Below are 15,564 nucleotides of genomic sequence, written 5' to 3'. Positions count from 1 at the left end.
CAAGTCTCGGCAAGGCTTTCTTTAAGAGTTCAATTCAGTTTTATTTATATAGTACGAAATCACAACAGCAGTCATTGCAAAGCACTTTATATTTATATGAGGTAAAAACCCTGTACTAATGGAGACAAAATTCCCAAAATCAAGCTGGGAGCTGGTTCCACAGAAGAGGGGCGTGAAGTCTTATTAGAATTTTTGAGACAGTCCGACAATAATAAAATACATCCAAAATACATTCATAAAAAAGTTTTTCTTAACATCAGGGGTGACACAATGTTTCTAATTTTAGAGATATTGCACAACTGTAAGAAAGTAGTAGTTTGTTTAATAAGCACAATAAAGTAAAACAAAAAACAAAAAACAACAGCCCAAGGTAATGCTACACAGATTAAGTATCTGGTTAGACATCATGTTTCAAAGATTTTTAGGGCCAAGTACAATAACCTAATCTGAGTGATGTGATTGCTGAAATGGTGTTACAGTTTTGTTTTTGTGGATGTGTGAATTTCAGAATTTGAGTAGGACCTGTTAGCTTCAGGTCCCACTTACAGAGAGGCACTGGTTTGACTGAGTTAGTAGTGTGACCATACAGCTTCAGCCTTATGTGAGTATCAAACCTCCAAATGAAAACTCAGACTGTGGCTGGTGCAGGAAAGTAAGTTCAATCTCTATAGAAGTTTCCCGGAGAAATGATAACGTCCAACCCAAGCTCTTTATTAAACCCATGATGCATTGTGCATTACAGGTTAAATAAACAGTAAATTATGGACTAATTAAATGTAAAAGGCTTTCATTCTAGCTAGATAAAATGCACATGGAAAGCATTAAAAATATAGTTAATTAGTTTGAATAACTTTGATTTTCTGAAATCTCTATTGCAACAACTCAACCTTTAAAACACAGAATAGAGGCTATAACCCTGGCATTGCTAAAAGCTCCTCTCCCTCCCCTTAAAAAGGTCAACTTGCATAGATTGCATTTCTTCTCCCCAACCATTTGTCTTTATAAAATCACTGCTCTCCGTTGCTGGGAGACCACTGAGCACACTGGCAACACTTCCGAGGATTAAATAGGAAGAGGGTATTGGACAAGGACAGATGAGGAGTCGAGGTGGTGTGGGATAAAGCGATAAAGAAGTAGACATAAAGGCTATGATATTTCATTTCCTGCTCCTTACATAAGCAGAACCAAAATGTTCACACCTACTGGAGCTTTAACAACAAGCCCATCCTTAACAGCCCATGAGGGATTTGTAGGATTTATATCAAGTTATCAAAATAAATATTAAAAAAAACAAAACAGGTTTTCTTTTGGTAAAAAACATATTTATTAGGTCATAGGTGAATTATGACCAATTGCAATGGCCCATGTCCCACTGAGACTGCTGACAGTCTTAAGTCGAAGTATTGGAGCCTGTTCCTGCTAAGACACAATGTGACAGATACTTCTTTGAGGATTTTTTTAAAGGTGTCGTGGCATTAATGTTGCTGATGATGTCAGAAGTTGTGAAGAAAAGTTACATTTATGGAGAAACACATATCAAAGACTGCTCTCAGCTAGATCAACATCTTTTTGAACTGCTGCATTTTTTGACTAAGATGTCGCCGAGTATGGCAGCCTCGTCGCAGGCTCCCTCAAAACTACAATATTTTATGCCCTCCATATTGCACAATATTCACCTGCTGACTTTCTGTATATATATATATATATATATATATTAGAGCTGGGCGATAGAACGATAACGATATGTATCGCGATATAACTTTTACTCGATAGAGAAATTAAGCTATCGCGATAGACCTCGCCGCTCTTGTCCTCTTTAAAAAAAAAAAAAAAAAGGTCAGCCAATCCAAATTAAGTAGCGCAGAGCCGAACCAATCACAGCCGCAGCGTCACGTCGCATGACTTGTTACGTACAGCACAAGTGCCAAGCCGCACGTGTGTTTGTTTGGGAAGCAGCCAGCGGGTAATGGAGCCAGCGCGTAATGGAGGAAATGAGTGTGCCGACTAGAAAAATCAACCGAGCGTGACCGAAGAGAAAACAGATGATGGTTCCAATGCCGGAGAGATTGTCGAACGGAAGAGCCGCAGAAGTTCCGTAGTGTGAAGGTATTTCGGCTATTTCAAGTCTGACAAAAACAGAGTAGCGTGCACTGTAAATTGTGCCGAAAGCAAGTCTGGAAATACAATAAACTGGTGCATGCGTCACACTGTGCGCCACGTTATTGTTTCGGTGAAATGAATTTCTACAATACTGTTACTGTTAATTCTACTCTCTGCAGTGTTTAAATGCTTACATATACACACAGTTACTGTCCGTCCACACATACGACTCGGTTCTGCTTCTATGCCCCAGCTTTGTTTACTTTTTCCCACCGAGGCTTCTAGACTTCTGATTGGCCAGCATTTCTGCACGGTTAGGAATCTAGCGCCACCTGCTGCTTTGGCATGTTCATAGCAGCGTTTTCCTTCATTTCTGCCTTTATGTGTGGACGGGATTATTTTTAAAACGAAAACGGAAAATCTCCGTTTTCAAAAATACCCGTGTACGTGTGGACGTAGCCTCAGTCTCTGACTGGAAGCGCTAATTCGTCATTCGGCTTTTGTCAGACTAAAGTAACTGTTAAAACTGTTTGAAAAGCTAAGCTATACAACAAGGAGAGATTGAGAATTTCCTTTTAGTTCTCAGTTTATTTGATATTGACAAAAGTTAGTCAGTTTTGTCTGTTCTTCTGTAAAACAAACTAAGATTTATTTTTAGAATTAATATTTTGTTTCTAAGTGGAATTGACAAATTAGTCTGTTTCGTTTGTTCTATTTTGAAACTTAAACGCTTTAGCGGCTGCCTTTTGTGTAGTTTGCAATATTTGCCTTTATTTATCTGAAAAAGTCTCATGTTCCTTAAGTACATCTACCCTGTTGAACTTATTATGGGAAATAAATATTTAAATAAAAACAAGCTGCTGATTATTTCACATTTTACTTGTGAGCAACGGCACATTTAAATCTTACAAATATAGTTATTTGGCTTATATCGTGATAGATATCGTTATCGCCTGAAATGAAAAAAACATATCGTGATATGAAAAAATCTCATATCGCCCAGCTCTACGTTTCTCCAATGTTGTCTTCCCAACAGTTTCACTAACATCTACACTGGATGGCCAGGAAGCGTTCACGATGTCTTCTCGGGCGCTTCTCCGGTGCTGTTAATTGGCATCTGTCTTGTGTCAATGACGTAAAAGATGGACTTAATGCGACATGAGCGACCGTGGCTCAGGGGGTTGGGAATCGCATCTGTAACCGGAAGGTCGCCGGTTCGATCCCCGGGCTCTCTGTCCTGGTCGTTGTGTCCTTGGGCAAGACACTTTACCCTACTTGCCTACTGGTGATGGCCAGAGGGGCCGATGGCACGATATGGCAGCCTTGCTTCTGTCAGTCTGCCCCAGGGCAGCTGTGGCTACAACCGTAGCTGCCTCCACCAGTGTGTGAATGTGAGAGTGAATGAATAGTGGTATTGTAAAGCGCTTTGGGTGCCTTGAAAAGCGCTATATAAATCCAATCCATTATTATTATTATGACCGTTCAAACAGCAGTCGCTTTCTAAAATATCAGATATATATCGGATTCAGGACCACATACGAAAGTGACCCAGGTCGGATTTGAAAATATCGGATTTGTGCCGTTCACACTGTCATACCAAGATCGGATATGGGTCGCATAGGGTCAAAAAAGTCGGATTTGATGCGCTTTCGCCTGCAGTGTGAACGTAGCCTTAAAAATATGGAGTCTAATCTTACTCTGGGTGGCATTACCATAGCCTCCAGTAACAGTGAGGAATGTTGGAGTCATTTTTGAGTAACGTAAGTCTAATGTGCCTTGTAAACAAATATATAATACTGTTTTTTTTTTCCAATTAGAAGCATCCTGTCTGAGAGCAAGCTGAAAAACTAGTTTGTGCAATTATTCCTTCTTGGCTAGAACACCAATTCATTATTGTCAAAACTCCCTAAAAACTTCAGTTAAACCAAAATGTTGCAGCAAGAGTACTGACAGCATATTTCACCCACACTAGCTCCCTGTTAAATCCAGAATCCAATTTAAAATCCTTCTCACCACATACAAGGTCTTGAATAATCAAGCCTCATCTTATTTTAAAGACTTTACAGTATCGTATCACCCCAATAGAGCACTTCACTTTCAGACTGCTGGTGTATTTGTTGTTCCTGGAGTATTTAGAAGTGGAATGGGAGGGCCTTCTCTTCCTAAGTCTGTTCTGTTAGAGGTTTCTTCCTGTTAAAAGGGAGATTTTCCCATTGTCACCAAGTATTTGCTCATAGGGGGTCATCTGATTTTTAGGGTTTTTTTCCTATTTTGTCTCTATAATTGTACAGCCTTTACCTGACAGTTTAAAGCAGCTTGAGGGAGCTGCTGTTGTGATTTGGTGGTATATAAATAAAATGGAATTGAACTCAATAATGAAGCCGGGTTCAAGGAACATTGCATTGCCACATAATGCCCTATAACACCGGACCTTAAAGAAACACTCTAAGATAGAGAAACGACAACAAGACCTTCTCCATGATACAGTCACTCTCCTTCAGATGCCCACCCCGGTTCACAGGATGGTGGAAGAGGATTCCATGGCTGAAACAGAGGGCGTACCTGAGGCAGATGACAACCACTCTGACACCTGTTCTTACTGCAAACAAAAAAGACATGCTGGGCCTGTGACTGCCCCATGAAGAGGGGCTAGAAGTGTTAATGGACCAACGGACCAAGCAAGGTGTTCCAGAGGGGGAAGCCACAGCTGCATATAACACACACACGCTCCTGCAATGAAGAAGTACTTGCTACTACCCATATGGAAAAGATATATATATAAATCTTATAAAGTTTGTATCTGTCTTGTCTGAAACTTGTATGAAAAGCATATAAGAGATAAAACAGATATAAGATCCCTTGAAAAATTATATAATGAAGCTTGTATGTTTTGGATACTTACTAAAACAATATATGAAAGTAATGAGAAAGTGGCCACTTTCATGAGTAAATCACATATAAGTTTTTACTATTTCTTTTCCATATGGGTAACCTTGATACACCTACCTACACCAATACAGACAGCAATTAAGCCTTTAGAGCAGAAGAATGATTCTTTGACTTGTACTTATGTAAAATACTCACATAAAGCTTATAAAGCTTTCCCCAATTATACTTTGAATATTAGTGGCAAAGACATTGATTGTCTGACAGATTTTGGTACCACGTACTGTTATCAGAGTAGTTGGATTTCCTGCTTCGAGTGACAGTTTTCTGTTTGATCCTGTAGTACTATTGTTAAAGAAAATTTCACTGCCCCCTTGCGTTGTGGTGGTGCTAATGACACATTCATTTTTATGCTCCCCTCCTGTCCCTGACAATCTGTTGGTTGGCGATTTGATGTTTCTGATGGTGCGTGTGTGTGTGCATGCGTGCGTGCGTATGCAGACACACACAGACATATATATCTGTAATCACACTCCTTCTGCAGCTGTTCTGGATTTTACTACAAGTGATTTGATTTATATTGTGATTTTGTTTCCATATCCAAAGATCCAAAGCAACTACCAGTGACAACAATACCCCATCAGCCTTGTATGGCTGAAGGGTAAAAATGATTGTGAATAGATTGTATACAGGGCAGTAAAAAAGCATTTGCCTCTTTTCTGACTATTAATTTGTCTTAAAATCATTTTTGATATTAGATAAAGATAACCACAGTAAATACAAAATGCAGTTTTTATATGATTGTTGAATTATTTTATTTTTAAAGGAAAGAGGATTGCCAAATCTGCCAGGCTTTATGTGAAAAATGATTTGCTCTCCTTGTCAAATCATGAACTGGGACTAACCACATGTTTCGGGAAGCTGAGTTAAATTTCACCAGCCGCACTCAGGCCTGATTACTGCCAGACCTGCGGCATCAAGAAATCTCCTAAATAAAACCTGCCAACATGAAAAAGATGTCAAAAAGCAATCGGTCGTGCCACAAACAACAGAAAACGGAAAACTAAAGCCCTTCACATCTGATTGTCTGGAAAAGGGTTTGGACACTCAAGTGAACCACAGAGAGAGCCACTATTCAAAAATGGGGTAAACTTAAAAATTACTTTAGCATGAGTAGCCACCCAACTGAAATTATTTCAAGACCAGATCAACAAATAGATGATCCCCAAGAATTCTGGGAAAATTCTGTGGGCTGACTGATGAGACAAAATCTGAACTTTCTGGGAGGTTTAAGTCCCATTTTACTTGTTGTAAGTTAGTTTGATGTTCATAAAAAGAACATCAGGCTGCTTTGCTGCTTCAGGACCTGGATGACTTGTCCCAAGCAATGGAACCGTGAGTCCTGCTCTCTACCAGAAAACCCTAAAGGAGCATTTCACCTGGCCATCACGTCCCTGAAGCTGAAGCTCTCTCGGGACATGCAGGAAAACAATGATCTGAAACACACCAGCAAGTCCACCTCTGAATAACATTTATAAATAAATAAATAAGGTTTAATTCCTTTGATATCCTTTCAAACAAACCTTAATACTCTCCAGTGTGGCTGAAAATAAATAATTAGGCAAAGAGGGCTCGTTGTCAGGGCTCACTGCCAGTTTTCGAAAACTTGCAGATCTTGCTGCCACGGCTGACAAATATGCAAAAACTATGCAAAAACTAAGAGATCAGGAAGAGGGAAAATACTTTTTCATAGTAAATATACATACATAACAGGACAGATAACTCTTTGTAGTCGTTGCACAGTCATATCTAGAACAACAGCACAACAAAATTGGAAACTGTCCCACATCTGCACTACAGAGTCCTGTAGGATGCTGCGTTCCCTCCTGAGACAGCGAGTGCTGTACAGGTCCTTCACGGAGGGAAGAGGATGTCCAATGATTTTTGGGCCATATTAATGACCCTCTGAAGTGTCTTTTTGTGTGCCATGGTGCAGCTGGAGAACCGCACAGAGATGCAGTCAGCACACTTTCAGTGGAGCAGCGGTAGAACACAATCAGCAGCTCCTTCTGCAGGTCCATTTTTCTGAGGATTCTCAGAAAATGGAGACGCTGTTGGGCCTTCTTTAAAACCACCGAGGTGTTTGAGCTTGTCTATGTGCACACCCAGGAACTTGAAACTGGACACCCTTTCCACGCACTCCCTGTTGATGCTGACAGGCTGCAGCTCAGACTTCCTCCTTCTGAAGTTGACTGCCAGTTCTTTTGTCGTGGTGTTCTTGAGGTCCAGGTTGGTGTCCGCACATCAATCCGACAGCCTCTGAAGCTCAGCTCTATATCCTGTCTCGTCTCCCCCAGAGATGAGCCCCACCACGGTGGTATCCTCTGTGAACTTAATGACTGCGTTGTCTGTGTGGGTACTGACACAGTCATGTGTGTACAGAGTGTATAGTAGGGCACTGATAGTAGAACAGCCTTGTGAAGAGCCGGTGTTAAGGCTGAGGAAAGATGAGGCCCCACTCTAACTCTCTGTACACCAGAGGTGTTAAATGAATAAATTACCTCCTCGACATGTCTTGAAGTTCTCCAGAGGCCTGGTAATGAACTAATGACTTGTTGACCCAGGGTGATATCTAAAACTTGCAGGACAATGGCCCTTGAGGCCTGGAGTTGAACACCCCTGCTGTACACGGTCTGAGAGAAAGTCTCTGATCCAGCGGCAGGTGATAGAAAATAGCAATACGGCGGTTAGCACTGTTGCCTCACAGGAAGAAGGTCCCAAGTTCACCTCCACCACCTGGCCACAGTCTTTCTGTGTGGAGTGTGCATATTCTTCCTGTGTTTGTGTACACAGCAAATCCAGCATGTCCAAATTAACACTGTTGAATTTGCTGTGTAGGTTCTCTCCCACCATCCATAGACATGCGGTTTTTTGAGGGGTAATTTATTATACTAAATTGCCTATAGGTGTGAATGTGAGTGTGAATGGTTGTCTGTCCCTCTGCGTTTAGCTCTGCATAATCTGCTGGCAATCTATCCAACGTCTACCCGGCCTCTCAACCTTTGATAGCTGGGATAGGCTCTAGCCTCCACAACTGTGATAAGCAGAAGAGAATGGATGGATGGGATATATCTCTAAAACCTTTTTGCAAAAGAGTAAATGCCACTGTGAGCAAAGTAAAGCACAAAGGATTCCCTTTGTCTTCTCAAAGCTGCTGTAGTGCAGCCGCTAATTAGCATATTTCTGATATAATCAGTAAAGGGTTGCCTTTAAAATAATTTACCAGTTCTACAAAACAGAGACAAAAATAGACCAGTCTTCTATTCTAAAACACATTCAGAAAACCCAGCACAATTTAATGGACAGAAATATAAATACTGTGTGGATATTTTAAGAGAATTATGAAACTAGCTATATGAAACTCTCTTTAATTAAACATTTACTTATATTTTACATGTTACTTCTTTTCTTAAAGGAATGCATATAGCGTTGTGTTCACACACAATCCGCTACTAGCGGCAGCAGCAGCCTTGTTTTCTTCTATGCCAGAGTACAGAAAAAATGGTTATTATTCTCCAGTTTATTCTTCATACAGATGCTTGTAACATGTAATTGGCATGTTAAGCCAATTAACATGGCTGTCATCCATTTACTTTTCAGCTTCCTTTTCTTCTCTTCAATTTCCCCTGACAGAGAACCATCTGTCAGGCCTGCATCCCCAGTTAGCAGCCAGCGGAGTCGTAACACTTTGTTGTCTTCAACAGGTCTTCCCTAATCAGCCAATCACATGACAGCAACTCAGTGCATTTAGGCATGTAAATGTAGTTGAGATTCTTGAGACAACCTATTTTCTGTTGGCTTCCAGCAGCATTACATCACATGTCACATAGATCGAATAACCTCAAACTGGTTTCTTGAACACAACGGTGATTTCACTGTGCTCAGATGGCCTGCAGAGTCACCACATTGTAATCCAACAGAGTACCTCTGGGATGTGGTGGAATGAGACGTGTACATCACGGATGTGCATGACGTACAAATCTGCAACATTTGTTTGAGGTTATCATGTAAATCAAAATCTGTGAGGAATGTCTCCAGCACCTTGATGAATCTATGTCACAAAAGAAAGGCTATTTCTTAAAACAAAAGGCGATTGAGCCTGGTACCAGCACGGAGTACCTAACAGTGTCCAGTTAAAGTATACTCCATTTTACTACAACTACATTTCCAATAAATCTGTTTTCCTGGACATGAGTTTCTATTTCATTATTAGGCAACAGAATTAGCATGAAACAGGGCTGTTTAACAACTATGTGTTAACCAGTGATGTTCCACCCTGATAAAAGCAGTGCTTGACTTGTGAAATCTAAAAGCAGAAATCATTTAAAACATACAAAAGTAAAGCAATCTGTCTCTTTTTATCTCACACAGCACTGCCATAAAGCTCCTCACCTGTCAATATGTATATACAGCCTTTAAATTACTGCTATCTTGTGGTTGACTGCTGCAATTATTTCATTGAAGACTAGCTCTCTCCGTAATGCGGGCGTGTCCATCTTCAGCACTGGCTGGAGCTGGGCAAGCTGAGAGGCAGGCAGCATTGTGGATAAAACCAGAGTGCGAGGCAAGCTGCTGCTGGTCTGCTTTCACTGCTCTGAAATCAGTTACTATCCACGCTTCATATAGAAACACACCTAGGATTAGCAAGTAAACAAGCTTCAATGATTTAGCATAGTAACAGATGAGTTTCCTGTTGCCAACCACTTAGAGCAATGTATGCGATAATGTGATGTAGACAATGAAAAGACAACATGACGGCGTACCGCTCAGAGGTCTTGCATTCAGTCATCTTTTTGTACATCTGTTATACAATTTCATCAACGCGATGTTGGACAAACCTCATGTTCAGCAGATAAGACCTCTTGTTACTGGGTCTACAGAGTGATGGGATGCTTACAACAGAGGTTCTTCACTCGCACAACATAAGGATAACAAACAGAAACAAAGCTGTAGAGCCAGTGTGAAGGAAAGAATAAAGAAAACGCTTCAAAAGCCTTTTCCTTACAAAAGCCAGGTCTATTGTGAACAAAAATGGATGAGGTGAGGCTACAGCTGGAAGACAATAGTTCATTGGGGACTGCTGCACCCAGCAATACCTGATGAAACGCCCCCTACTTCAAAAACAGTTAAAACATGGGCTGGGTGCTTCTTTGCAGCTACAAGACTGTGTTGAGAATACAGACTGGAGTATTTTTGAATCTCAGGACCTGGAGGAGTACACTGCATGCATACTCTCCTAACCACTGTCACCGCTGACAAATGCATCCAGGTGTATGCCAGCCACAAGCCCTGGATGACACGTGAGGTCAGGACCCTGCTTAGTAACAGAAACACTGCTTTCAGGTCGGATGACTTGGAACTGCACAATGCAGCCACGGCAAACCTGAAAAGGGGCATCAGACAGGCCAAGCTGGATTATAACAACTAAGGACTATCTCCAGAACAACAACTTGAGGCAACTGTGGCTGGGGGTCCAAAACATCACTAACTACAACCCCAGACCCAGGGCTGTGGATGGTGATGTTGTTCTAGCGGAGACGTCTTCTTTGGCCGCTTTGAACAAAAAACACCAGACACAGTCACACCACACACACAGGCCAACACCAGCCACATCTTTGTGTTGGAGAATCATGACATGAGATACATGTTAAGGACAGTTAACAGGACCCCCAGAAATGCAGCAGGACCTGATTGCATCAGGTGCTGAAGGTCTGTACAGACCAGCTCACAACCTGTCCTTAGCACAGACCACTGTCCCATCCTGCCTGAAGGCCTTGACCATTCATGGCTGTCCCAAAAGGAACACCACCAGCAGCCTAGTTAACTTCCACCCAGTGGTTCTCACTCCATTCGTTATCAAGTGTTTTGAGAACCTGGTCAAAAGTCACGTAATTCGAGGACCATGTAAATTGAACCCCCACAAGTTTACACAGAGGGATAATAGAGGATGCCGTAGCCACTGCTAGCTGCACAACCTTGATTCATTTAGAGCACAAGGGCAGTTATGCTAGGCTTCTTTTCACTGACTTCAGCTCAGCATTTAACACAAACACCCCTAGCAGACTGGGAACAAAACTAATCAACCTCCTCCTCCCATACTCCATCTGACTCTGGATTAAGGACTTCCTGAGAGTCCGCCCACAGTGAGTTAAAGAAGGGCCCAAACTTTACCCAACATTCAGCCTCAACATTGGCTTGCCATAGGGATGTGTGCCGACTCTCCTGCTGTACACTCTCTACACACCCGACTGCACCCCACTCACCCAAGCAACTCAATAGTGAATTTCACAGATGACATGACAGCGGTTGGACTCATCATGGGGGAAGATGAGTGTGCATACAGGGACAAGGTAGAGAAACTGGCATCATGGTGCAGCAGCAACGACCTTTTCCTCAACACCACAAAAACAAAAGAAATAATAGTGAACTTCAGGAGAAGCACATCTAATCGTCATATACATTAATGGGTACTGTGTGGAGAGGTTCTGACTTGAAGGTTCTGGGCTTGTGCCTGAGTGATGACCTAACCCAGAAAACCAACACCTGCGATGACCAAGAACCCACAGCAGCAGACAAGTATAGCACGCTTCAATATTTCCTGCATGACCAAGTGAACTTAACAACATCTAAAGAATAATTCAATCAAATATTCACAACACACATATGACAAGGCTGTTGCAATAATAAATAATAAACAATAAATGAACATTGTTACATCTTTACTAACCTGTGCAATACCCAACCTGTGTAACCAATACACAATGACTGAAGCACACACACGCATGTATATATCTATTTATTTATATTTCTATACTGTTTCTACTGTGTTTATTTACTAGAAAGGTTTTTAATTTTGTATTTTTGTGAATAGTTAGATTGCTTTCTTTGCACTGAATGAGACTGCATATAATTTTGTTGCACTTTTGGCATATTGACGATAAAAAGACTTCTCGCTGCTTGTCTTCCTGTAAAAGTCATCACACACTGCTGGTGATAAACAGTATCCATTTCCAAGGTGGTGGTAAGATCTGTTAAAATCCAGGCCATAGAAAATAGTCACACACAACGGTTTACAAAGTGTGAGGCTACTGTAGTTATAATTAATTGAGTTATTACACTTTAAATAATTACTCAGAGAGGCAATTAGTCCAGCTGATTCAGTTACATTATCTTGTCCATGAGTGCTAACCACCGCACCACTGTACAGCTTCAGTATCTTGTAATTTGCTAAAATGTTGACAGTGGACACACAATCCCTCACCAGTAACATATCTGCTTGCTTTTTTCTGTAAAATATGCTAAATCAGACTTTTTTTATCTGCTTTTGGTGTCTTCAGCAGCATTAACTTTTCATGGTTATGTTTAGGCATTATTAACCACACTTTGGTTGTGGTGACAGAAGGATTGTGAGTCTGTAGTGAACAAGAGACAACATATTCACCACTACTCATACAACACTACTACACGTTTCATTCACCCAACGAAACACATTCATGCCTAAGCATATGCATGATTACACACCATCTTACACAAGGAAGACAAGGGATGGGAATTTGTAACAAGTTAGCAGTTACGATTCCATGATCAATATCACTTATTGATTCAATTCCTTATTGATTCTCATTGCGCTCTTAAAGACATCAATGGTCATCAGTGTTGGAGTCAAAAAAGTAATGGATTGCACAAAACACGTTTATTCAAAGTAAAGCAGTACATTACTTAATTACTCCCAGTAGAAAGTAATTCATTATTCAACTCGTTACGTTACATTGAGTTTCTCCATAACCCAATTACTAGTGAACAATTTAAACCTTTAGGTTACAGTTCCACACAGCAAAACAAATCCCCATCTTAATGAGCACACACATATGATCTTTCTCTTAGCGTTTAGGTATAAACACAAAGCCGACAAGACGAAGCAAAGATAGAAACCAGCCCAAAGAGTCTTCAAAGCGACGTCCACAGTGATTCTGCTTTAGAAACATGAAATGGTAGAAACGGAGGCTGCAGCCTGACTGTTCATCGCTGCTTTTGTTACCAGTTAAAGTTCAGGGTCTGGCTGCTGTGGTCGGTCAGCAGTCACTCAGCTTTAACATACCTCTGGGTTCTTGCTAGCTTAGTGTTAGCATGCTGTCTGTGCAGGCACTTGCAAAGAGGCAAAAGTTGTGTTAGCACCGTAACGCAGCCGTTTCTGTCTTGGATCCAGTTTGCACTTTACAACTGGGCTCTCATTCTATGCAGTAGAAATAAAAGTTCAGTCCATATCCCTGCTGTACACTGCTCTACTGCACACAAACTGAAATCAGCTGATTGTAGTGCAAGTGGAACCAATAAGCAGGATCAATAGGTAAGCAGACTAACAATTCCAAGGAAGTGAGCTGCTGGGAACACTGGCTCTCAAATCCCTACTTAAGAACTCAAGGAGCATGAGATCAATTTATCCACCTTCCAACTGGTGGACAACCCGCGCTACCACCTGAGCCACAGGTACCAGTTTAACTACAAGACTGCGGCAGCAATTCTTAGTTTGCATTACTTTTACTTCTTATCCTCAACCTTTAACTACACCATCCAATTGTCACTGGCTAATACAGCAAATAAAGCAGATATGTGAGTTTTCTTTTGACTTGGTTCTCTAAAGTAATATATGAAACATAAAAACCTCACACAATCAGGGTGGCGAGAAGAAGGTGGTGTAAAGCGGGCTAAGATTCTGATGCTTTTGATCCAAACAACAAGAACAACTGCATTTGAGTCCAGAACTACTTATCTCAAACCTTTCAATTATTACTGTACCCGTGAATCCAGATTTGTTTAAAATGACCTTTTTTGAACAAATCAATAATCTGAATGGACTGACCTGCAGTAATGATTTGCATGAGGCTAAATGACCCCTGGATATTCCCAGCCTTCATTTATTAACATACCCACATGAGCTTGTTAAGTTCTGGGGACAAACTGCCACGATGTGTTCCACACCCTGACTTTCAAGGCAATCAGCGTGATAAAAACACATCCATATTTTTGATGTTGGCAGCTGAAGAACACCGGCCTGGGAGGCTGGATTCACGTCGACTCTACACTCTATTCAAATTCAGCCTGTTTTGTTTATATCAGGAAAGACAGATTTACATGAACAGCATAAGAACCTGTTCGGCCTCATTAAAGAAAATACTATTAAATAGGCGCATGGAGGAAACAGGAGGATTTGCACATACACCAAACAAGTCCTGATCCAGCTGGATTTCTGTCGTTAATTTCCCACCTCCCTGCACTGATCATGGCGAACAGAGGGGTGCGATTTTCCTCAATGTGGTTAATTCATTATAGGAACACCGAACCTCCCACGCAGAACTACTAAATGAGAAAAAGCTGTTCACGCCTGTGTTATAAAAAACATTGATGTGTTGGGATTTGGCGGAATTTGGTGTTGCGGTTTCTCTACGCTCGAGAGTTAACCACTCATTAACTGAGCTGAGAAACTATTTTGTTTGTTTGTTGTTCTTCATAATTATAGTGAATAAGGAGACATATGTAGATCTGACTGTGATTGGGCCATGCACCTCTAATTCTAGTGCCGCGCCATGGGAGTCGCCTCGATCCATCACAAGGACGAGATGCTGCAAAGCAGGATTTCTCTATTCGAGCCTCCTCTCGAAGTGATAAGGTGCATTTCCTGTCAGCATCTACTTATGAAAGCAGGTTAGCAGCATTCCAGCAAAGAGATGGGAATTTAGACCGACAGGTGCAACAGCATCTAGCCTCCACGCATCGCTCCTTCCACGCTGACAAATATCCAGATACAACCACCCCGGCGAATAACTAACAACCGAGGGAGATGACAGGGAAAGACACTAAATTCGCACATATGTTCTGCGTGGAAATCCTTGAATCGTGGGAGCGAATACGTGGCGAACTAGCTAGTAAGCACAGCCACCAAGCGAACCGCGGCTGCTAGTCTCATCTCTGGGCTGGCTGCCTCCCTTGGTTCGTGCTCGTTTTTCCCCTCAACAAGCAAAACAGTGCGAGTGTTGCTGGACTTACCTCTCGGCCATTTTCCCGACGGTTTTTAAAATCCGTTCAAGATAAATCCCACAACATCTCCCATGTTGCCTAAATTGCGGTTACCGTCACCGAGTCGGTCATCCGTTCCAGACTTCTATCAAGCCGCCAAAATTAAGGTACAACACATCCGACCATTACTTTCAGCATAAAAGCTTCTCGCCAACGATGTAGGGTCCCAGTGGCTGGAGAAACGTTTTATGCAGTTGGGAAGTCCACCGTCAACAAGCACTATACTGCAGCCTGGGTGATCTTATGTCAGCTGTTGTAACATGACAGCAGTTTACTACACTGTTATCCCACAATACGAAGCTCATGTAAAATCACAACCAGAAAATTTGAACGGCAAGATCTCAAGTTTTACCGAGGGACATCTGGAAACCGTCCCTAATGACACACCTATCAACAAAAGCACAAGAGGAAAAATATATATAAAATTTCTGATAGCATCTGCTG

General features: G+C 41.5%; 1 protein-coding gene across 3 annotated transcripts in view; it reads right to left on the bottom strand.

Annotated features, from left to right (window-relative positions):
- arhgap39 (Rho GTPase activating protein 39) overlaps positions 1–15,253 on the bottom strand; it is a 50,751-nt gene extending 35,498 nt beyond the window's left edge. For all 3 annotated transcript variants that reach the window (XM_076875735.1, XM_004569291.3, XM_076875737.1), the window contains exon 1: positions 15,091–15,253. Coding sequence is in view for 2 of the 3 variants with exons in the window: in XM_004569291.3 (XP_004569348.1) it covers positions 15,091–15,101 (11 nt within the window). In the remaining variant the exon portion in view is untranslated. The remainder of the gene's footprint in view (positions 1–15,090) is intronic.
- Positions 15,254–15,564: the final 311 nt, after the last annotated feature.

Source organism: Maylandia zebra, linkage group LG17 (assembly GCF_041146795.1).
Source record: "Maylandia zebra isolate NMK-2024a linkage group LG17, Mzebra_GT3a, whole genome shotgun sequence".
In the NCBI taxonomy this organism is placed as follows: domain Eukaryota; kingdom Metazoa; phylum Chordata; class Actinopteri; order Cichliformes; family Cichlidae; genus Maylandia; species Maylandia zebra.
This window is presented reverse-complemented; position numbering and strand designations above follow the sequence as displayed.